This window comes from Camelus bactrianus, chromosome 17 (genome assembly GCF_048773025.1).
Source record: "Camelus bactrianus isolate YW-2024 breed Bactrian camel chromosome 17, ASM4877302v1, whole genome shotgun sequence".
In the NCBI taxonomy this organism is placed as follows: Eukaryota; Metazoa; Chordata; class Mammalia; order Artiodactyla; family Camelidae; genus Camelus; species Camelus bactrianus.
In genome coordinates this window covers 22,634,570-22,659,035 of record NC_133555.1, presented here as the reverse complement: position 1 = coordinate 22,659,035, position 24,466 = coordinate 22,634,570, and the positions used below count along the sequence as shown (strand labels likewise).

At 48.1% G+C, this 24,466-nt stretch overlaps 1 protein-coding gene across 10 annotated transcripts in view; it reads right to left on the bottom strand.

Annotated features, from left to right (window-relative positions):
- The window catches only part of PRICKLE2 (prickle planar cell polarity protein 2), a 310,734-nt gene that overhangs the window by 23,714 nt on the left and 262,554 nt on the right, over positions 1-24,466 (bottom strand). For all 10 annotated transcript variants that reach the window (XR_012499921.1, XR_012499919.1, XR_012499920.1 and 7 more), the window contains 2 exons: positions 21,808-21,994; positions 16,004-16,879 (listed from right to left, as the gene is read on the bottom strand). Coding sequence is in view for 7 of the 10 variants with exons in the window: in XM_074344532.1 (XP_074200633.1) it covers positions 16,004-16,879; positions 21,808-21,994 (1,063 nt within the window). In the remaining 3 variants the exon portion in view is untranslated. The remainder of the gene's footprint in view (positions 1-16,003; positions 16,880-21,807; positions 21,995-24,466) is intronic.

Sequence of the window (24,466 nt, the reverse complement as noted above, 5' to 3'; positions counted from 1 at the left end):
TTGCAGAAGATCATGGTTAGACCAGAGCGAAGAAAAGCAATGAGCCGGGGGGGGGGGGGGGAACGACCCCCCCACCGGGCTCAACTGGTCGCCCTAATCTTGCGCTAGCAGCTGCTAAGGTTGTTGGGGCTGAGCCTGGGCTGGCGCCCTGGCTGCTGTGGGGAACCACGGGGGCTGGACAGCTGTGAGGAAGGGAAGGAGCCAAGGGAAGGATGAGGAGGATGATCTTCCGAGGAGCCTGGGGCACTCGGCGGACCTGCCCGCTTTGGCTTTCCTGGCTGATGTCATGTCTCTCTGGAGAACCCTTCCCATCAGGGAAGCACCTGAGCTTTGTGGCAACTCCCTCCTTTCAGCCAAGATTAAAGGCTGAAATTACCAAGAGCCCCCTCCTTCTCCTTCAAGAGTGTTTATTTATGGAGAGAAATACAGAATAGTGGTTAAAAGTATAGGTCTGGCAAAACTGCTCGAATCCTCGCTCAGCCAGCCACTAGCTCTGTGACCTTAAACTCTCTTATCTTTGGTTTCCTCGTCTCCAAGATGGGGAGAAGAGCTTTAATTGCTCTTGTTTCTTGTGGTTCCCCTGACTTGCTCAGGTCGGTCCTCAGCTATTACACTATCGACATGCATGGGTCCTGGGAATACCCCCCACCTCTGCTGCTGATGAAAACAACAAATGTTTTTGAGTGTTTGCTGTGATCTAGGAATTGTATGAAGCGCTTTCTCATTTAACCCTGTGTGCGGGTTGTTATCGGTGAGGGAATTCAGGCTCAAAGAATTCACGTAATTTGCTCAAGGTCACAGAACTGCTCAAGGTCAAAGCAGAGAGTTGAACAGGGGCCTATCCGACCCTTGCGATCACCTTAATGGCAATTTCTGGATGCTTCTGGGTAGGGTTTGGTGCACAAAGGTGTTATCAGAAAGCATTCTGCATGCTCAGAAACGAGCGTTCTCTCCCTTAGGATGTGCGCTACTTCACAGATGGAGAGAAAACAGACCAAACTGGGGCACTGGGAGCTGAACTGCCCACAAATCATTCCAGAAGCCAGAAATATACACACCTGATGGAGAATGTCGATTTGCCTTAATACAGTGCTTCTCAAGCTTGTCGACTTGGCAGAATTACGGGGAGCCTTTAAATAACCTCTCGCCCAGGCCAAACCTCACACCAGTTAAATCTTAGGGGTGGAGTCTAGGCATCCGAATTCGTTTATAGACTCCCCAGATGATTTCATGTGTGGCCAAGACCGAGAACCAGGGTCTGAGGATTTCAGTGTCTACCGTGAAGTACAATTCCTATTTATGGTAAGACAAGAAAAATGTAAACCTAAAAAAATTTTTCTGTGCCCTCTGCCCCCCTCTCCCCCTCTCCTGTGCACCATGCATTGACCAAACCTCTCCCATCAGCAAAAATACCTCCTCCACCACAAAGAGCAACGTTCTAGTACCAACAAGACAACGCCTTCAAAGATAACCTTCCTTCTTGATCTCAAAGGGATCAAGATGACCCACCACTCCGCACTTAGAGATGTGCATTGTGCAAACTGTCAATACTGTGCTGTGACCTCTAACCAGTGGAACAGTTCTCGGAGCTTTTTGAGAGGTTGTTCCCGGGTTATAATCCTTAGTTTGGCACAAATAAAACTCCCCATTTCTTTCTTAGATCGACTGATTAATTTTTCATTGACACTACCTTACATCTTTCCATCTATTGGAAAACATCTCTTTTTTCTCCCTTAAAAGAGATGCAGAAAACACAGTGACCATTCTCTAGTGTTAAGTATTCACATTATGTCTTTTGAGTTTAAGGGAGGAAGTTCCATGAGATATTGGTTCCCTTTTTTCAAGTTAACCAAACAAAGCTGATGGCAGCCGAGGGCCTCAAACATGTGATGGCTCTTGAGATTTGTAAGGAGCCTTGGTCACCAGTCACTGAATTTGTCCTGAACCGTGAACCCACTTGGTCTCATCTCTTGTCTTATCACAGTGATGAGAGTCTAGAAGGACAATGTCATGTGATGATTTCCCCCCAACAATGGTGAACTCCTGGACGTCCACTTTGGGAAGGGATCTTGAAGAAACGTGGAAGGGTCCACAACTTTGAAGGCTGCATGAAAGCCTTCTGTAACTATGGCAACATCCAATCAGGAAAAGTGACAGCTGCTCAGTCTCTCTTCTTAAGGACCAACTGACTGGTCCCAAGAGCCCTGGAGTCTGTTTGCTATGGCCCAAACTCCCTAATTTGTGCAATAAAAATAAGGAGATTTGTGAATCATATTTCTGTTCAGCCATATGTTTTCAGGGCTTACTGTTTGCTTAAGGAAAGGCTTTTGCTTTAATCAGATTTACCCTTTAGTTGCTTGGCTAAGCCAGGATACCGGGGGTAAAATTCAAATATGTCACGTATATGAAATTCAGGAGATGACCAAGCCAGAAATCAGCACTGAAAGGAAAAATGAGCTATAGCAACACAGAGATCGACAGAAAGAGTTCACAGATTTTTTCCTTTTCCAAAACACTTTTGTTTTCAAATGACAGGTCCTTCCCGCAAGACTCCCTAGCACACACATGGTATTTCTGACCTAGCGTTTCCTTGTACTCTTGCATTCACTTTCCCAACCCACTCTGCAAATCACTTGACTTTTTCTACTTTAAGACACCCGACTAAAAAGGGGACCAGGACAGTGTTCTCAGAGGGATTCCAGGAGGTTGAATTTGAGCCAGCAATCAAATGTGAGAGCGTCACAGCTCTAAATATAGCTCTCCCCGTTGACAACCACACTCTCAGCACACTGGCCTGCTTTCAGTTCCTAGAACTGAAAAGTTCTGTCTTGCCTCAGGGCCTTTGCATATGCCCTTCTTAAAGCCTTTAATCTTTTTCCTCCCCTCCTCCCTCTCCTTTGCAAGATCAAGTCCTTATCTAATTCTTAGCTTAAACACCACTTCAGAGAGCCTCCTTGGCCATTCTTTTTATGTGGTTAATCCTCAATGCTCTCTATTCTTTACCCTGCTCTTGTCTTTCATATCACACATCATAATTTGCCTTTAGCGTTTGCTTGTATACCCCCGGCTAGAATTATAACTGTCTGCATCCTGTTCTCCTAGAAAGCTGCACCAATGGCTGCCTCTCTTACCCTTGGGCTTCTGGTTGGGGTGGACTCCCAGGAGGAGATCAGAGGGCAGAAAGCGAGAGAGGTCAGGGTACTTATTGCCCTGGCTGCCTCCCCAGGCTGCAGGTTGGCTGTGGTTCCCTGCCTAAGGCCTCAGTTACTACAGCGGCCCCGCTTTCATCAGGCTTTCTTTAATTACCCTTTGAATGTGCCATCTGTTTCCTGCTGGGGCCCTGACCCGCACAGGGACTAGGTCTGATTTATTCACCGATGTATACTTGGCAACCAGCAGAGTGCCTGGCACATGGTCGGCACCCAATAAATATTTGTTGAATAAATGAATATAAAACAATACAGACCCAAGATTTTTAAAACGTCTTTCTCTTCCCCATTCTTTTTGTTTCCCCCAACAAAAATCCTGTATTGAACTCTGGTAGAGAAGACAGATAAAACAGGGTTGTTGGGATTGCGGGTGGGTGAGTGAGACCCACCGGCATGGCTCCCTCTGAACTGGCAACTCTAGAAACACAGCACATTAGAGATGTATTCGGTGGCGGTGGGGGGGACGGGACGGGGGGGGCATAAAGGGTGACGGGACATCTTAGCTGTTTCTGCCACCGAGGGACATAATATTAGGGGCTGGGTTTCAAGTGAATGATGTTTACATCTTAATGCTCCCAGGAGAGCTTTGGGTTCAGCTGCTGGATGACAGAAGTGGCGGGGAGGGGATGGCGCTTCTGAAAACCTACTAAGGATGCTTAAAATTCTCCTTTTGCAGCAGTTCTGGGCTCAGAGGAAAGCTGGAATAATAATATCCTCCCATCAAATGTGTTCCATACAGTATTGTCAGAAAAAGGTGTGTCATCCACAAGCCCTAGCATAAAGTCCCCCTCAATATACAGCTTCAGAGGGCAGAAAGCGACACAGGAAGCCACCTGCTCCCTGGGCAGCCCGAATCCCGGGCAGAAAGGGAGCCACAAAGACGATGCTCAGGTGACAGAAAGCCGGGTCACCCAGGGTCACGATTCACTCACGAATGGTGAGATCTGGGTTGCTTTAAGGAAACCTTGATGAGAGCCTCAGGCTGCGCTCGAATTCCTCTCCCTGCAGAAGGGCCTGAACTTGAAACAGATCAGCAGACAAGGGCCTGGCCAGGCTGTCTCGGAGGCTGATAATGATCTCAATGGAAAACTTCCATTGCTGGACTCCCCTCACTGTCTTCCCAGCTTAGGGCCCAAAGCTGAGCCTGTTTCTCATCCACAGGCTCAAAGAACAAATTAATGCTACGCTGGGGCAAATGGGAATTGTCCGAGAAGTTAACTGATGCTGGGGGGAGGGGAATGAATGAAGGAGAGGCTGAGGTCTGGGAGCTGACGGTCTGGCTCCTCGCAAGGGGAGGCAGGGCCCCATTAGCAGTAATAGGTGTTCTACAGGGATAATTAGGCCACAGAGTCTGGAAGCCTCGTTTAACTCGGACAAGATGAGAAACCGAGATTCAGGGAGAAAGGGCTCATCTTTCGGGTTGCAAACATTCCTGAAAATCCAAGCCACAGAGTTCCCGGCTGTGGGCGTCGGCATGGTCTGGGGCTTTGACGTCTGCAGACCTGCTGGACCTCAGGTTCATCCACTGACCCCAGCCCTCTCCTTCCATCCCCATCCATTGTGGTGATTTCTGAGTTCCAGTCAATCTTCCTTCCCCCTGGTAGGTGAGCAACGGGCTGAGACAGAGTTAAAAGAAAAGAGATGGGAGGTCGGCACCCGGGGAACTCTGGTAATAAGAGTAATAATAACTCTCAAATATTGAGTTTGCCAAGTGCCGGGCATGCAATTAAGTGCTTTCTGCATATTACCTCCTGTTTCACAAGAGCCCCATGTGGCCGAAATTTACATTTGCTCTAGAGGAAGCTGAGGGACTGAGGGATGTAAGCCACTTGCCTGGGGTCCCCACAGCTAGAGTGGTGATGGGATTCCAGCCAGGTGGGTTTGGTCCTCAAACAGTAACCAGAAATGTGCACTGCAGCTGGGGTCAGACCAGAAAGCAAAAAGGGTTCTTGCAGCTGCAGGGGGGGCTTCTGAAATGCCCAGCCAGGCAGCCCCTTCACGTGACATCATGACCCCCCTCAGATGTGGTTCTGAGTGGCTTTGATGGGGACCGATGATTGCCAGTCAAGTTCCCTGTGTCTAGACCAGGCTTTCTCATCCTTGGCACTACGGCTCACGGGGTGGGGTAATGCTCTGCTGAGAGGGAAGGTGCTGTTCTGTGCACTGGAGGGTGTTTTGTTGTACCCCTGACCTCTGCCCACTAATACCCAGCAGCACCTGCACCCCATGTTGACAACCAAAAATGTCTCCAAACATTGCCAAAGGTCCCCTGGGTGGCAGAACCCCCACCCTCCCTACCTGCTCCCATCCCTACTGAGAGCCATTGATCCAGAGCATCACGCTCATGCTAGGACAGTGTTTGTATGTGAATGTGCATCTCAGGCAAAGGGAATTTCCCTCCCTCATCATTCTACCTAGGACTTAGTATAAGATAAAGAAAGAAATAAAATATAAAGAAAGAAATAAAAAGGATAACTCGTTCTAGCCTGTCCTCTCCTCCTCTCCTCTCCCTTCCAGCTCTGAGCTCCATCTGCTAAAGGAAAAGACACAAATAAAGCCTGAAATGGACTTCTCTGCTCTCCTAAATCAGCACCTCTGTTCTGAAAGGCAGCCATCAGGACGTCTGAGCATGCCAGGATGAGAAACCCTGGAGAGGTTTACAGAGGTTTAACTGCCGGGCAGTTACAGAGTCAAGGCTACGGCTGCTGCCATCAAAAGCACAATGTCAGAATCCAAAGTAAGTCCCCACAGGTGTCCTTGGACTGATAACACAGTCAGGGAAGCAGATCTGATTGGGCAGGATGACTGACTCCAAGAAACAAGAAGTCCCTCAGACTTTGCACAGCTAAGAGTCCAGGATTTGTCTCAAGGAGAGGTCCAGAGAACAGAAATGCACCGGAGGACAGTTTCTACTCCTTTGTGTAAGGAGCAAAATGAATTTGGTTTTGCCTCCACTCCTCATGCACGGGGGAAATAACAGAGAAAAGACAAGATGGGGGCTGGATAATCTGCAAACTGGGAACACCAAAACCTTGGACAGTCAAGAGGTGAGAAAGGCTATTTTCCAGAACAGAAAATAAAATGGAAGAAATATGTCCTAAATCTTCAGCTAAGTGGATGGGGGATTCAGCATGACATATTTAAGCTGCTAACTTTTTTGTACCAAAGAAAACACTAGGCTTTTTCTGAGTAATTTTGTGTTGGAACACATAGACTTTATCTTCTAGATGGTGCCTTGCCTGTTTGCTCAGCCTGATTTGTGACAGCTGTCTGCTAGAAACATGTCATGGTCTGGTTTTGATTTGGGAAGAGCAGGCTGGAGGAGCCGCCTGGCAGAACAGGGCTCACAAAACACACACACACACACACACACACACACACACACAGCGCTACCTCGGTGCTCTCAAGGTGATGCTGGTTAAAAAAACTGAGGGCTGGTGAAAATTATTTTGGGCTAAACAAACAATAAACCAACCAACCTCAAATTTGTATGAAACTCTGGTTTTACAGCTTTTTGAATTTTTCACCTTGATTTAGAACTAAAACAGACCCTATTTGAAGACTGGAGTGTTTCATTGTCCACTTTTTCTGCTGCATCCAGTGACAACACCAAAACCACTTGGAAAGTATTACCCTCTTTCATATGTAATCCATACCATGTAATTAAGGAATATCCCATACATATGTTTCAGTTAATGTATTCTTAACTCATTAAAATGCTATTTACTGTACCAAGTTGGGGAGAGGCAGTTAAGACAGGTGATGGTCAGCAGAGAATCACGGACAGTCCCCACGCTGCCGTCGGCACACTGTGTGGAGAAGATGTTAGAACGCTTTCCCCAAGCGGCCAAGTTGAGAAGGTCAAACATCTGGCCAGCCGCTGAGCCAAAATATTGAGAAGGTCAACGTTGACAAGAAAAGGGATGGTTAAAAAGGTACGCTGTGTTGATGGAAATCGATGGAAATCAAAGGAAATCAAGATTTAAAGAAAAATCAGTTTGGAAACTGCCTAAAAGCCCAATTCCTGAGATGCGGTAACATCCATTCGACTGAATATTGATGTAGTCATTGTAAAGGATGATCACAAAAGCTCTGAAAATAAGCTAACAAAAGAATGCAAATGAAGACATTCAGGACACAAAATATTCAGCATGTCTACAATTCAGAAAAAATGATGCACTAGTATACAGGGAAAAACCGAAAATACATCAAGATTCACAGAAGTCAATGGTGGGGGTAAGGAAATTTTTTCCTTACTTCTATATTTTTTCTCAATTTTTCTCTTCTTCATTTTCCTAACTGCCAATCTTAAAAAAACAAAACAAAACAAAACAAAACAAAAAACAACAATTTGAGTTTCAGAGCCATTTTCAAGTAGAGAAAAGCTAGCTCATTTCCCTATGTCAGAGTCCCAAATTCAAAGGTTCCAAGAGAAATGTAAGCTCATCCTTTAAAGATCTACTCTGTGAAATCTTATACCAGTCTGAAAAGCCCATCACCGCCTGGCTTCCACCCTAAACCCATTTTTCCAGCATCGCCTTTTCAGTAATAAAATGAATAAAATCAGCAATCTTTTCTCTCCTGTCAGCAACCATGGTTACTTACTCTCAGCACAGCTGACTGCTCACACCCAAGGAGTTATAAATAAGCCTCCTGAATGGTTATTAGAAACCAGGACACTGGAAAAGTTTCTCAGGACCCAGAAATTGTCAGTGAGGCCATGACAGGTAGCAGGGCTGCATCAGCCGCTCTGGGCTGGGCACTGTCCTTTCTGTCTGCTGCGTCCCATTTCTCTCCCTGAGCTCTAAGAATGTTCTCTGCTTCCCCGCATGCCAGAACATCGACTCAGAAAGAGAAATAAGGAACAGATTCTCCCACGACTTCCACTCTGCTGGTTTTCATCTGGCCCCCGGTCTGTGAGCCGGGTTCAGAGCCATGAAATGCCAATCAGAGGGAAATCACCCTGTGAGACTAGTCAGAAAGCATTCCTTGATCACAGCATCGACTCTGAGCCAGAAGGTTGGGTGCCATCCAACCCCCTGCTCCAAACCGTCTCGCTGGCCTGAAACCTTCACATTAAAATCACCACAGAGACATGCCCCACAGACCAGAGCTTTGTCTCCAGAAAAACATGACTAACATACATAATGGACATTTGATGGACAAGTTCAAATGTTGGGACTTTTGGAGGAACTAGGTTGGGTGGGGCGAGTGGTAGTCAGTCCCAGATGGACGGGACACCTGCGGGATGGAAGTAGACACCTGTGGTTTTTAACCTTCCTTCAGGACAATCCCTCTTCCTTTGAAGAGACTACCCCGATTTCCCTCTGCGAGGCCCCCCCATCTCCAGTTCCAGTCCTGGCTGTTTTGATGACCTCAACCCTGCTGCCTAGTGACCGCGGTGGACACGTGACTCGGGCTTGGCCAATCAGAGCACCCACCCCCCACTCTGCCTTCCCGGCCACAGGAGTTACTCTAACAACTATTAGGTGACCCAATTCAGGCAGATGAACTCAACCATGGGACTTTCAGGGACACTATTAAGAAAGACCACGTCCCATTCTCCTTCACCTGATGCTAACGGATATCAACCTACAGCTGCTGAGAGCCCTCTTTGCTGCCCCTGTGAAGAGCTGCTTGAGAATGAAGCCAGGGTGAAGAAACAAGAACCGAGGGCACGAAAGAAGAAGCGTCCTGGTGACATCACGTGTGCATCTGGATCCAGCTGTACCTGGAACCAAAAATCTGCGAACTTCCTAGTTAGCTGATTAAAAAAAAATCTTGTTTGTTTAAGCCAGTTGGAGTTGGGATACTGATGTTTGTAAACAAAAGAGTTGTGTAATTTCAGAGAACAAAGATAGTCCCTATGCATTTCTACCAGGGGTTGGCTTTGGGGCCAAGTAACAGGACTCCAGGTGAATTCTCGGCTTTCCGATCCGCAATTCCAGACTGGGCTGCACATCCTCCCCAGCAGAAGGAAATGATCAGAAAGGTTTAGGGTGTGTAATTTATGAGCATGTTTGTGGTGTAGCCCCTTACCTTATGGGTAGGAGGTTTTACGCAACAATTTCCATAAAGAAACTGGGTTTGAGGATGGACATCCAAGTTTTGCAGAACAGGAGAAATGTTCCTGCCTTAAATTAAATATAACAATGTTTCGCATGACAAAGATTAAAAAACACTTCAGACATTCTTGGTAAAGGGAGCTGTTCTAGATGTTACTTCAGGTTCCCACAACTGACGTTTTCTCCTTTTTCAGTTTGCCAGCAACGCTGATCAATTACCCGCTTACCCCTTAGTACTTGATACATTCCGATGTTGCACAACTGGAGCTTCCCCTGTCAAGGTGTGGAAGTGATGCGTGTTAAAGGCGTGAACATACTATGTATAAGACAGATAAGCAACAGAGGTATATTGTACAGCACAGGGAAATACAGGCATGATTTTGTAATAGGCATTATTTTGTAATAACTTTAAATGGAGTGTCATCTGTAAAAACACTGAATCACTGAGCTGTACATCTGAAACTGATGCAATATTATAAATCAACTATACTTCAATTAAAAAAAAAATCAAGGCGTGGACATGCCATAACAGTGCAACACTGATCAAAGACGGCAGGACGCCTCTCAGACTTCTGCTCCTGCTGTGTGTCTGCACATCCAGGCCAATGACACGTGAACTTTCCACTGAAGCTGGCCTGGGTCAAAAATCACAGAGCAGGCAAACTGTGATTCGCTTCTGTTTTCAAATCGATCTTCTTGCGTCTCCTAGGAACGCTCCCCCAGGGCACTGGAAAGCTTTGCCAATTTCCTGGCCTAGGTCAGCATCACACGCATCCTCTTATTTCAGTCTTCACTCTGTTTACACCCCGGAGGCTGCTTCCTTCAAAGCTTCTCTTGGCTGCAGGGTCCTAATAGGTCTCCCTATATCAGCACTTGCCCTCTTCCAATCAATTCCCCACCCAGCAGGCGGAGTCACCTTTTCAAAATGTAAATCTGATCATGTCACTTCTGTGTCCCCACCCCCCCCTCCAGGGGGCCTGAAACTTCAAGAGCTTTCCATTGTTCTTAGTGGAAAGGTCCTAATCCTTAAAATATCCAGAATGGTTCTGTAGTATGTGCCCTTGCCTCCCTTCCCAGCCTTATTATTCTCTGTGCTTCACCCAGCCACAGGGGCTTCTCTCAGCTCTTCATACCTGCCACACACTCCTACCACAGGCCCTTTGCACATGCTGCTCTTGCTACCTGGAACACTCCTTCCCTTATCCCTTAAGCATCACTTTTTCAGGATTTCCTCTCTGACCTCCCTAACATAGCTCCACCCCTCTTTGTATACCCTTCCACCCCCACATTTACCACTGACGCAATGTCATATTGTACAATTAGATGGTTACTAGGTATTAAACTCCACTAGCCTGGGAGGCGCAGGAGGGCAAGGCCCATGTCCACTTTAGCTCAGCACTGCATCCACAGCACCTCGCACAGGCCATGGCCCCTACGCAGAGTAAACTCTCATAGTAACTTAGAGGGTGTTTGGCACTGTCTTAAATTCCTCATAGGAATGAACTCACTTGATTCCCATAACAACCCTACAAGGTACTACTGTCATTCCATTTTAAAGATGAGGACAGTGAGGCACAGAATGGATAAGCCACTTGCCCAAGGTCACATTGGTATTGAACCACAAAGTCCAGTGTCCAATTCTGGCAGATTGGTCAACAGCCCGCACTCTTATTCATTCTGCTGCAGCTCACAGCGTCCACGGTCATGTCACATGTGCTGAATGAATGAATGAATAAATGAACAACTGGATGAACAAACAGAAACCATCTTTCCTTTTCTCTCACTGCCACCCATATCTGCTTTTCCTTCCTAGAGGTCCCATCTCTCTGACTCAAATCACTCCTTATAGAATTTGGCTGATCCTCAAGGAAACTCATCACTGTCCACAGAGCCCTTTCCTGGGGACCAGCTGACAGTCCCCAGCTATTCTCTGGTGTGGCCTCTGCCTGAGATAACCAGTCCCAATTCCAGCTCTACTCTATACCTGGCCCCAGTGTGACCTGAACCCAGAACCCAACGGGCACTGCAGCCTTGGCGTCCTCTCCCTCAGTGCCTCTTGCCTGGGTGCCAATCCCTGGACGGTCTGTCCTTGTCCCCTTTGTCTTCCCTGCCTCTGACCCAGGCACATCACCTTGACTGCCGCCTCTGGCTCTGCCAATCAGCTCTCATTTGACACCTGTGCTCTCAACCTTCCGTCCAGCCCGGCCAGAGCCTAAGAGACACATCAGCAAACTGGCTGCAACAGGAAAAGGAATCCTTGTCCCCTCAGATGGAGTCACGTGTACCTCTCCTGACTGTGAACACAGCCCTTCCTGTGAGGATGCACATCAGAGAGGCTGAAAGGAAGGGCTCTGAAGACGATCACACCCAGGTTCAGGTCCTGGCCATCAGCGGTGACCATGGGGAAGGCCATACCTAGGAACTTTGGTGTACTCCTCCATAAAATGGGTATAATAATCAGACTTATCTCACAGGGTTGTTATGAAGACTTGAAGAGATGTTATATATATGAGCTCATTAACATATCACGTCACAGTCAGTGGTTTATTGCAATTATCACCACTTAGCATCATCACCGTGACCCACATCTGCTATGGTACGGGGGTCAAGGGCACAGGTTCTGGAGCTAGAATGCCCAGGTTTGAGTCCTGCTCCTCCACTTCCAAGCTGGGTGGCCTCTCTGCGTCTTACTACCTTATCTGTAAAATGGGAATAACAACTGTATCTACCTCGCAGGGATGCTGTGAGTGAGTGCCTGTAAAGTGCTTAGAACTGTACCTGGTCCCTGAGAAACACCCAGTCCTGGTGGTGGCTGTTGATGCTGCTACTCCTGTTTCTAATGCTACCATCACCCGGGCTGTGAGCCGCTTTGGAGGCATGTTTGGACAGCGGCGAGGTTAAAGCGCTTCTGCCGGACTCCACGTGGTGGGGGTGCAGGTGGTGACCGTGCCCTCCTGACTCATTCCGCGTGAGTGTAAGGGATGGAGGACACTTGCCATGGAGAAGGGACGGGACACTCCCAGTCCTAAACCAATCGGCAGGTGTCAAAAGCCCAGACCTGACTGGCGAGCTACTGGGGCTACCTGGTTTTCCAGATCTGTCCTAAGGAAACATGCTGCCCACACAAAGTTCATGCTTCGTGCCAGATTAAACACTGCAGACTTAGTCAAAATGTAAGTTACTGAGCAAGGAAGAGAAGAAAAATTTCATCATCCTAAAATCTAGCTTTTGCTGAAGGATCAAGGGTGTTTGGACTAAGCCTTCTGTGACATGTACCTTCACTCACAGACTGGAGTTTACAGGTACACAGACAGCTGACAAAGCTGCCTTCGCAAAAGACTACTGAGTTTCCTAGCAAAATGCAAATGCAACAGCGAGGGTCAGCAGCAAAAAGACTGACCTTCCAAGGCCAGTCAACACCACGCCCTTGGTGCGTGTGCGTGTGCGTGTGCGTGGCATAGGATGTGAAAGGCTATTTAGGGTCTGCTCCAGTGATGAGTAAGGAAACCGTGCTACGGATACCAGCTACAATCTCCCTTCCACACTGATGTGTCTGACAGATCCATGCAAACACAGGGGCACACAATGGATTTCTTTAGTTCCTTGTTTCTCATGCTCTGCTCATCCGGGTCAGGAGAAAGAGGAAGCGACGGAGCCGTTTCAAACCTAAAAATGCAGCCGGCACAGCTGCTGGTTGGTATCAGCTGGTGGATATCAGAAGCCAAAACATTCCGAGAGGCCAAAACCATGCAGCAGTATGTTTGGGATGAGAGAGAAATGATAATAATAAAAAGGATCAGGTAAACATTAGAGAGGGTCATAGGTACCAAAGACTATGAAGGAGCGTAAGTGTATTATCATTTTCTTCTTACAAAAACCCCCACAAAGGAAGTACTGTTATTCTCCAAAGTCCATAAATGAGGACAGTGTTCAAGGTCACCCAGCTCCTACAAGATGAAGGCCAGATTTCAACCTAGGGAGTGTGACTCCATAATCAGTACCTGTTAATTAAGTTAAAATCTGAAAAACGAGGGCTCACGGGAGAACTTCCAAAGAGACTAATAATGGGGTTGAAATCGTGCCCATCCCAACAGCTCATTTCCCTCATCCGTGCTGTCCAACAGGGCAGCCTCCAGCTACACGGGCCACTGAAAATTACATTGATTAAAATGAAATCAAATTTAGAACTCAGTTCACTGCCGGTTGAGCGCCTGAAATGTGGCTTGTGCAGCTGACGGCCTGAAATGTTCATTTCATTTCATTTCATTTCATTGTAATTAACTCAAATTTCAGTAGTCACATGTGGCTTGGGGCTACCGAATTGGACAGGGCTGATCTCAGGAATTTGTCTGAGCTCGATCAGACACACGGTTCAGGGCTGCTTTCCAAAAATCTCAAGAGACACACGGGCATTGGTTGCTTCGCACAAGGATCCATAGAAAATCTTGAGGATAAATTATCCACCTCTTCCTTAGGATCGAAGACGGTATGTTCTTCAAACAAACGCATGTGGCCTTTTCAACATTACCCAACTCCCAGATCTCCTGATTGCCTCCTAAGTTACAGCACGAGGGCAACGGAGTCAGAACAGACAACCCCAGCAACAACTGCTCTCAGACAAAGGCTGCATCAGCACCAGCAGGGAGCCGGTTAAAATGCAAGCTCCGGGGCCCCACCACCTCCATAGGGTCTGACGCACCGGGTCTTGGTGGGGGGAACACCCTGGAGTTCATGTTGTTATCAGGCAGCCAATGATTCTCCTGCAGGTGGTCTAGCTTTGAGAAACTCTGCTTCAGAGTCTGAATTACATCTTTATCTCCTGGCCTCTTACATTATTATAGCACATAAATCTTTTGAGAATAGCAAAAACTGGGCTGGAAGCCAGGCAGTCGTCCCTCTGTGCTAACTGCTCACTTCCATGACATCAGGCAAGGTGCTTAGTCACCAAGGCCTCATTTTTTTCATCTGAAAAATGGGGGTAAGGGTATCTGTCCTCTAGGGCAAATGAGGACACGGCCGTGAAAGCATCTGTGGAGGATAAAAATCAAAAACACACTGTACAGATATCTTATAACACGTTTTGCTTGCCCAGCACAGTTTAAACAGATTTCACATTTCAAAAAATCCACGTTTAACTTCTCTGGGAAAAGTGGAAGATTTGACAGCATGGAGCTCAGATTAGGCAGTCAGCCTGGTGTGCTTAAGAGCGCTGCCCTGGGATCTCGTGCAGAGGTTCAAATCCCTGCTTCACCTTTTAACAGCTGGGTGACTTTGGGCAAGTCCTTCAACCTCCCTGTGCTTCATTTTTCTTCGACTCTGAAATTCGAATTCTAAGAATCTATCTCTTTCAAAGGGTTGTGGTGATTTAATTGAGTGAGTGAACATTTTAAAAGGGCTTAAAACAATGTTTGGCCCATGGCAAGAGCTGTATCACTGTTGGCTGAAACAATAAATGTCTCTGCACGTGGCAACAGCCAGCTGGAGGTGAGTAGTGGCCGTCGCTCCAGACGGGGCTGACACGCACAAGGTGGTCACAATCTCCACCCAGACAGACACATTTGACTCTGGGATCCCTGCTGTAAGGAGTAGATGTGAGTCTCCCTCCGTGGTGTCCTGTCCACAAGGTGCAGATACACTTAGTGTATCTTAGCTAGCTGTATTCTCCAGCTTTCTGTAGTCAAGGACCAGTTTCTAAACTTTTCATTCCATTGTGGACTCATATGCCACCTCCTTGGGCATGACTGATACCCAGCACATGCCACAGACCACTCACCTGTGGGTCTACAACATTCTGGTCTGCACCTGGACCAGTAAGATGAGCCCAGGGAACATGCATGTGGATGCCACAGCAGTGTCAAATCGCTCTAAGAGTTTCTACACACTGTCAATTTCAGGGCTTATCTCGGGGTAGACTGAGGACAGCCCCGATCTTACACACTGAGTAGTGCCATCTAAGAGAACACTGACATCAGTCCTCACGTACACACAGACCAGCTGGACCACCTGGTTAGAAAGAGCAAGCACTGGATTGTCTGTCTGTCTCTCTTTACTTCTGTCCTTCTCAGCCTGCCTGGCTTCTCCTTGTCTACCCACATTTCTTTTGTCTTTATCTATATATTAAAACCACTCCCCAGTGAGATACTGGGGTTCAGAACAGTCATGGAAGCTGCCATGGATGCTCTGATGTCCCAAGCAGCACCCCGTTTTGTGAGTACTGCCTCCAGCTCACAGCTGCCTCTTCTCCCGAATATTGCCTTTGGCAGACAGGCGCTATCTTGCTCTGTGCCCACACCTACATCCTTATCCCCTCGTCGCTCTCCAGCAATCCAAAGGCAGTGACTGACTGATACAGTGGTGCGAAGTATCAGCCTCTGTCCCAAGAGGAAACCAACTGAATGGTGTAACTCGTCCTCCAGACACCCTGTGGGATCAAGCTGAGCTGGACACCAGCCCAGACATCATTCTCCTCTTGGTTCCTCCCCAGACCCTGCCCTGTTTCTCTCACTCCCTTTCCTTGGGAGCTCGTCCTCAGCACGTCACAGGCATCCTAATTCCTGTCTTAGGCGCTGCTTAGAGGGAAATCCAGTCAAAGACAGAAGCCATCGAAACTTGGGTTAAACCCGGTGGAGGAGGGCACACGGCGGGCACGACACTAAAATCCTGAGACGCAGCGTCGGGTCACCCCCAGATTCCCGCCCACCCTCTGCTTCCCAGGTGAACAGGGCCTACCTGTTGCGTTAGACAGGGCCAGCGATTCCATGGATCCCCGAGGGGTCTGCTCCGTGGGCGTCATGTCCTCAGTGTACTTCAGCGAACTGATGGGATGACGGGTCCGACACGGCTGAGTGGAGATGTCCCCTTCCTCCTCCTCCTCCTCCTCCTCATACTTGGGGACCTGGATGCTGCCGCGGGTCTCGCTGAAGCTCTGGCTGGACATATCGCTGTAGCTCTCCTGGGATCGGAGCCTCCCCGGGTAGTAGTCCTCTCGGGGCTCCTTGACGAAGCTGCCTCCGTGCCCCTTCATGGCCAGGGACGAGCTCCTTTTGGGGTTGCTGAAGTGCTGGGCCCACATGTCGGGCTGCGCCCCGGCCCCCTGTCCCCCCGGACTGTAGGAAGTTCTGATGTTGCACTGGCTGAGCAGCTGCAAGGGGCTCTGGGCCTGGTTCGGCTCCATCTTGTTCCCGTAGTGGTACGGCTCCTCCCGGCTCCTCCAGATGGGGTCCCGGTTGAGGCTGGGCGTCTGGCTGGACAGGCTGAGCAGATCCATTTGCAGCGACAGGGGGTCCACGTCGGCCGACAGCCGGTTGGAACTCACCTGCAGCTGGCTGTGCTGGTTCAGCAGGGGCTCCTCCGTCTTGCCCTTGTTCTTGCCGATTTTGGCGCTGCGCCGGGACTCCTTGGCCCTCGCGTTCTGGAAGGCTGAGTCGGACGAGTCAGAGCCATTGGGGTCCTCCCCGGCACTGCAGGCGCGCGAGCAGAATATCTGGCCTTGTTTGGGGAGGAACGGGCGCCCCAGGAGGGATTTCTTGCAGTGAGCGCAGCAGAAACAGGTCTCGGTGGCATGCCAGTGCTGGCCGTCGTAGGTCATCTGACCTTGGTCGATCCCTGGGGAAAGAAGAGACATGGAAGAGGCTGACAGGCTGCTCGGGGAATTGCATTATGATGCGAAACATACAGCACCCTGGTTTGGCTCAGGGCTCCAGATGCAGAATAAAATGTCAATGAATCAATGATCAGGCCCCCAGTTAAATAGTATCCACATCCTATTAGGACAGCCTCCTTGCTCTGCCAGTCAGCTCCTTCATAACTCATTTGCTCTGAGCGCACAGAAACTAGATAAAACTGCCTGTCCACGAATCCTTCTGCCCGGGACACGTTCCTCCAGGATAAATAGCAATAGTGATACTAAGGGATGAGAAAGCTGTCTTAAATGCTTTGCATATAATGCAAACTCATTTAACCTCTCAACTGTATGAGGCAGGTTTCTAATATTATGTCCATTTTTCAGATGAGGTTAAATAACCTGCCTAACGTAAAAGGGCTAGAAATCATCGATGAGCTCTGTACCCAAGAAGCCTGGCTCCAAACCATGACCTTGATAACCGTCTCTCTCACTCGACTTAGGGGTCTGCTCAAATGCCAGCTCCTTGGACAAGTCTTCCTGTCTGCCCTCATAGCTACTCTCCACCATCCTCCACCCTCACTTGCTGTGTTTTTCTTCACAGCGTGACGACTGCTCGACAATGAGCCACCACGTTTGTGCATCTGTTAATGAATGAAGGTGAAGTTTTAAGATGAAGTTTCTCCAGGCACATGGCCTGCTGCATCCTAGGGGCTCTTCCTGTGCGGCAGGGATGAATGAATTGAACCCGTCACCAGTGTATGCCATTCCTCAGGGTAATCACCATAACAGCTCAGTGGAAAGCAAAAGAGAGGACTTCAGCTCTTGGTAAGGAAGCACTTGGAAATGGCATGACAAAGATACTGCCCCTCCACAAGCTTGGTTAACCGCATCGGGAGAGGAGAAAACACACTTCCTCCCCATGCCAGGGCAGAGCCTGGTTTATGTAATTTTGTTACACCTGCTTCTGGGACCCTCTCTTCTGCCGTCTTCCTGCCAACTCTGGGGCCATGGGCTTTGCACAGGGCAAAAGCCACATCTGGACGCAGCACTGGCCAGGAAAAAAACCATATCTCCCAGCCCAGTGATGAGTTCAGGGGTGGACATGTGACCTGCACTGGGCCAATGGGAGATTCGCCTGGGAATGCTGCTAAGACAGGGACACAGGGAGACTCTGCTGACAGCAGTGGCTAAACTGGCAGATTGGGAGCTGGGAGTTGTGAGGGGCCCCCTCCCGTGGGGACAGCCTGCTGAGAATGCAGACACAGCGGTGACTGTGGGATGGGAGGGGACCTCTGCAAGACCCCTGATGTCTTGCGATAAACGTCTTTCCCCAAAGCAGTACTCATGTGAACCTTCACCTTGGGTGGCTGAGAATCTTGAACCTGAACTTTCCAGGAATAACCTCTAGCGACTCATCTAGAGAGGAGGTGACCAAGAAACAGGGAAGAGGAGAGGGGTAAGGACAAAAGGCAAAGGGCACAGCAGCCTCTCTGGGTCCTCCTTGTGTTCCCCCCACCTACCCTTATGCCCCGGGAGCCCAGGGAGGGAGAGGCAAGGTAAGTTCTTTCCCTATGAGCTCCTCCTCTAACTGAGGGGTCTCTGTTTACTTAGGAGTCAGGCCCTAAGGACCAAGAGGGGACTTTTAGAGGGACAGGAGCCACAAGGGCCACCCTGAGAGGAGAGGGACACTGAATTCCCAGGAGGGGTGAGGACCAGCAGGGTGGGGCTGGAGACAGCGGGCCCAGAGCTGGGGCTCCGTACACATGTCCCCTCCCTGGGCTGCGGGGGGAAGCAGTGGCAGGCAGCACAGGCAGGCAGGACTCGCTAGCAGCGAAGAGCGAGGCATCAGGACTGTCAAACACAGGTGCAAGACGCAGCTCAATGCCACTCCAGCTGGTTGGGAAGAAGCTGAAGCCCATCAGCTTGGCTCCAGTCTTGGTTTGGCTGCTGTCGGGCTGTGTGACCCTAGGCAAGTGGCTTCATGTCTCTGTGCCTGGGTCTCCTCCACAGTAACACAGGGACAGGGTTGCGGTGAGGACTGAGTTAATACACAGAGTGCACTCAGACTCTGCTAACTCCTCCCAGTACGCTTCTTGTGCTTTTATTAGGTCTTGATGTCTGTCTCCCTCTCTGCTCTGAGGGCCGATACCTGGATGCCGTCCAAGAAAGAACTCTGAGGCTGGCTCGGTCTTCCCTCCCTGCTCCCACTGTCCCCTCCTCTCCAGAGAGCCTGTGCTGACACCCCTGCTGCCCTAGGTCCTCACTGGGAGCTCCAACTCAGCACAGCAGCCCACGCAGCTGCAGCCCTACCCACTCCCCGTCAGAGGGACGCATCAAGCCCAGTTCCCACGGCCTGTCCTCCACCAGCTCCTCCTCCGTGCTTCCGCGAGGAAACACGCTCGGATGTGGCAGCCTCGTTCCGGGGATGGGGGCCTCGCAGAAGGCTGGGCCTCAGTGGAGACAGTGAAGAGGGAGGCGTGTTCCAAGGCGGCCCAGCAGGCAGTGGAACGTGGTCCCTGATAAACATCATCCATGTCAGATGGGGCTCTGAACTGCTGTTGAACTCTAAACATCTGGAAGAGGGCTCTGCCGTTCCACATCCAAGCGCTCCTTTTTTATTCCCTCTCTAAGCCCTTTAAGTACTTCTCTGAGGGTGTATGTGTCTACTGCTGCCACAGCCTCGGTCTGTTTATAGGACTGTTTACTCTGCTGTGAGCAGGCAAAAGTACCGTTGCCCTGGCAACGGCTGCCTGATGCAGCGTCCGCTCCGAGCGGCTGTATAAATATGGAGTGTTTGTATAATATGGTCAGAGCCAAGTACCCAGACACTGTGGTATGCATGCTATACAGAGCATACTCCTTCCCCACCGCAGGAAAAGTACGTTTTACAGAAAAGTGGATTCAGGGAAAACAAACAAACAAACAAACAAACAAACAAACAAACCAGGGACAGCATTTAAATGACAGCCGTGATAGTACTGAGGGCCTCGGTGGTCCCCTTTTCTGACGAAACATTGATGCCTTTTTATGGATTTAAGAGGGAAGGAGAAGTGAATGCCTATCAAAGCTAAAAGAAGACAGAAACAGAAGAAACCGGGGGGAACTTCTGAGGTGTACATGCTGTGGTGACAGACACATCTTTCTCTTCTCTAAGCTGCTGAGTGAAAATTCGAAGTGGCAGTTTCTCGAGAGGCTTTTAAGCCTCAAAGGAAAAGGAGAGAAGAAACAGAAGTACTAACAAGCAGTGGGTATCACCGCCTTAGGTAAGTTTTCTGTACAGTCAACCCCTTTCATCCATGCAAACACCGGCTTGCAGATCCCGAATCCACGGTGAGCAGCGCTGGGTCAGTACCTCGCCTGACCCCGCCCATGGCCACGCCCCCGACCACAGCCCCCTGCCCTCCCTCCCAGGGCCAGCCACCTGTCCAAATCAAGCTCCCCATTTCCTAGCTCTCAGAATAGAGGGAAGTTTGTCTGTTGTGACCCTGTGAGAAATGGAAGCTGTTGAATACTTGGCTGAGGCATCAAGCTGCGAGAGGGGAGGTTTTGGGGGTTGAAGACAGGAGATCTTCACAACACCCCAGCCCCCAGAGGGAACGCTGCTGGATGAAGGATCCCTGGCAGGGACTCCAGCTCAGAGGGACTCCACGGAAGTGGTCCTAAGTCCATGGCATGAACTATCCAATGACAAAGAACCACTAAGCATATAATCGGTACCTCAAAGCTGTGATTTTTATCAGCACACAGCCCTCCGAATTACTAGCCAATTTTTCATTGGACTGCATCACTTCTGATGAACCAGGGAGACAAAGCCACTAGTTTTTGATCCCGAGAAAATCTTTTAAGTGGGGCAAAACGGGCTCCCAGACTGATTATCTCCACATCTCCCCACTACAGGTAAGAAGTTGGCAGCTTCTGAGCCGATTTCTTGGAATTGCACAAGCCACAGGGAGATCAGGCTGCTGGCCTCAAAGACATTCATCCACTGCCAATATTTTTTTTTTCTTCTTAAAGGGCAGCTCAGTCACAAGGTGCCAGAACAGGCAAGCTGAATGAAGAAGCTGCAGATGCAGCATGACTGGGAATAATGGTGAAGGACTGAACAAATCAGTTACTTCAAAAGGGAAAAATGATTTTCACCATCTCAGATCTGCCACTTTTCAGGGGAGTCGATAGCTTCTGAGCTATTTGAGGTTCCCTCGCTTTGTTTTTGGCTAGGTCAGCTTTTGCTGATTTTTATTTTAAAGGCATGCATGCCAGAAACCATTTGGTTTCCTTGTCTCTCTCTTCCTACCAAGAGGACTGCTTTGGTTCCTCCCCCTGCTGACCTCTGAGTTTTCCCAAGGACGCTGTATAAGACCCCTGTTTATCTTCCCCCCTCATATTTTCCTGAGACCTCTCCCCCCTGCCCTTGGTAGTGGGTCTGTCCATCATCTAGCCCCACCGCAGGGGTGGGTCTACGACTCAGGCAGACCAATAGGAATTCCCTACTCTCTTCCTTTTAGGGTGGAACATATTAAATGAAGGCCTATAGGATTCCTATTTGGAAGACATGACTTGGATATGGGAAAAGACACAATCCCATCCTTTTAGAGACTACAACTGCTAAGATTATATGTAACTGAGGTGGGGTCATCTTGGCCACCTTGTGAAGGCATCTTGCTTCCAAAAGATGCCAACAGAAGGCAAACTGAGCTGCGACACAGAGGAAAAAAGAAGACTTTGAACGTTTGATCCATCCCTACCTGAAACCAACTTACTCCTTAGCTTTTCCAAGAAATTTCCTTTTTCACTTAGACTAGTATCACCTGGGTTTCTGTCACTTGCAACCAAAGGGATTCTAAGTATACCAGGCATCAAGGAGATCCGGTCACAATAGGGCCAAGCTAAGCACCAAGCGTCGCCTCACCTATGTGCTGGGCACAAGTGTCGCAATATTCTGCGTACAGGGACTCGAAGCAGTGGCAGCAGTAGGGCCTTCCCTCCTTCATGATGTAGCGCTGGCCGCCCAGCACTGTCTCGCACTCAAAGCAGCAGAAGTGTTTCATGTGCCAGTGCCGCCCCTCCGCCTCCGTGCATTCGTCTGCAAAGATGATCTGGAGATGGGGAAGACAAACGGTTGGGGTTAAGACCCAGCCATGTGAATGTACTTTAAAGGGTGCAAGGTATCAGGGCTCCAAACTAGAAGGGTAGGAAAATAGGTCCTGCCCACAAAAATCTCTAAGTATATGTTCATTCTATACCCATATCAGCTCCCACGTTTAGATTTGCCTAAAGCACAATTCAACAGCTTCTGGCCAGGTCAGTGATGAATTTAACTACATTTTAGTAAGAGAAAGGATTTTCTACCCTAAAGAATATAAAGCAGGACTAAAAGCTGACCGCTTACGGGAACTCGGATCATTATCTGTTTTATTTGGCTTAAATACAATATTTTTAAAAAGGGGAAATGTCATAGGAACAGCCGGAATCCTGGTTCTTCTTTTGCAAATACAATATTTGGCAACGCTGGGAACACATTCCTGCGTGGCAAGCAGAAGCTAGATCTGAGACGACAGGTCACCGCTTTCAGATGAGTGACGAGTTCTGTACTCTGTCGTATTTTTCACCACTCACTGTTGCCTTAAAGTGAGTCACCTTCATTTACGATAACTGTCTAGCCCTGAGAAGCATTTGTGTTTTGACCCCCAAGATAAAGTTTTTAAAATTTCAAATTTAAAAGCTAACTGCAAACGATAGTAATCAAGGCAGCGCAGTACTTGTGTAAGTCAACAGAATGGAACTGGGAGTCCAGAAATAAACCCAGACAGTTATGGCCAGATGATTACTGACAAGGGTGGCAAGGACAGTCAGTGGCGGAAAGAACAGTCTCTTCAACAAATGTGGCTGGGACAATTGAATTTCCTTATGCAAGAGAATGAAGGTGAACCCCTACCTTACACCACATATAAAAATTAACTCAAAAGGGACCAAAGACCTAAATGTAAGAGCAAGAGACCTATACAATGTTTAGAAGAAAATATAGGTGTCAATTTTCATGAACTTGGATTAGGCAACTATGCAATGGTTTCTTAGCTACGATGCTAAAAGCATAAGCAACAAAAGGAAAAATAGATGAGCTGGAGTTCATCAAAATCAAAAAACTTCTGTGCTTCAAAGGACACCATCAAGAAAGTGAAAATGTAACTACAGAGTGGGGAAAAAAATACTTGCAAATCATGTATTTGATAAAGGATTCGTATCCAGAATGTATAAACAACCTGTACAAAGTCACAACAAAAAGAAAAATTACCCAATTGAAAAAAATAGGTATAAGGTTTAACTAGACATTTCTCCAAAAAAAGAGGCTATGTAAATAGCCAATAAATACATGAAAAAATGCTCAACATTACAAGCCACTAAGGAAAAGCCAATCCATACCACCATGTGATGGCACTTCTACCCACTAAGGTGATGATGATGAAAAAGACAGACAGTAGTAAGTGTTGAGGAGAATGTGAGAAGCTGGAATCCTCATTCATTGATAGTGGGAATGTAACATGGTGTAGCTGCTTTGGGAGACAGTTTAGATCCTTTCAAAAAGTTAAACACAGAACTACCCTATGATCTGTTATTTCCACTCTTAGGTATATAATCAAGAGAATGGAAAATATATGTTGACACAAAAACTTTTACATGAATGTTCATAGCCGTGCTGTTCGTAACAGTCAAAAGTGGAAACAACTGCAATGTCCGTCAATTAATAAATGGTTAAACAAAATGTGATAGACACACACGATTATTATTCAGCCATGAAAAGGAAATTACTGATACTTGCTGTAACTTGGGTGAACCCTGAAAACATCGTGCTAAGTGAACGAAGCTAGACACAAAAGGTCATACATTGCATTAGTCCATTTATGTGAAATGTCCAGAATACGTAAATTCATGGAGACAGAGAACAGATCAGCGGCTGCCAGGAGCTTGGGGGAGGAGGAGAAAGGGAGGGATTGCTCAAGAATATGGGGTTTCTTTTTGGGTGATGTAAATGTTCTGGAATTACATAGAAGTGATGGTTGCCCAACTTTGTGAATGTACTAAAAGCCACTAAACTGAATATCTTAAAAGGGTAAATCTTATGCCGTATGAATTGTAATCTCTGTAAGCAAAAATTTCAAAGGATTTTAATCATCCTCTTTTTGCCATTAGAGAATATCAAGTCATATTACGAGCATCAGTTTGCAGATGTGGGAACTGAGCCATTCAGGTGAAGTGGTGGCCCAGAACCACAGAGGTGGACCAACTCTCTGCCCAGAGGCTCTCTTCTGAACTTCATTATTAGTATGAGAATTCATGTTGGTTAAGGCTGATCGACTTCCTCCTAGGAGAGTGAGTCTCTGATCGGTAGTTTGTAAGGAAGAAATGCCCATGTTATAGTGGACTCCGGCTGAAAAAAGTGCAGTGCTGTTTACAGGGTCAGAAAGAACCAACCATCTACTTCATACAGGAAAAAAAACCCTGTCCAAGACCATTCTCCAAATTATCCCCATAAAGCGGTCAGGTTTAGAACATTCTCCTTTCTCCTCCAA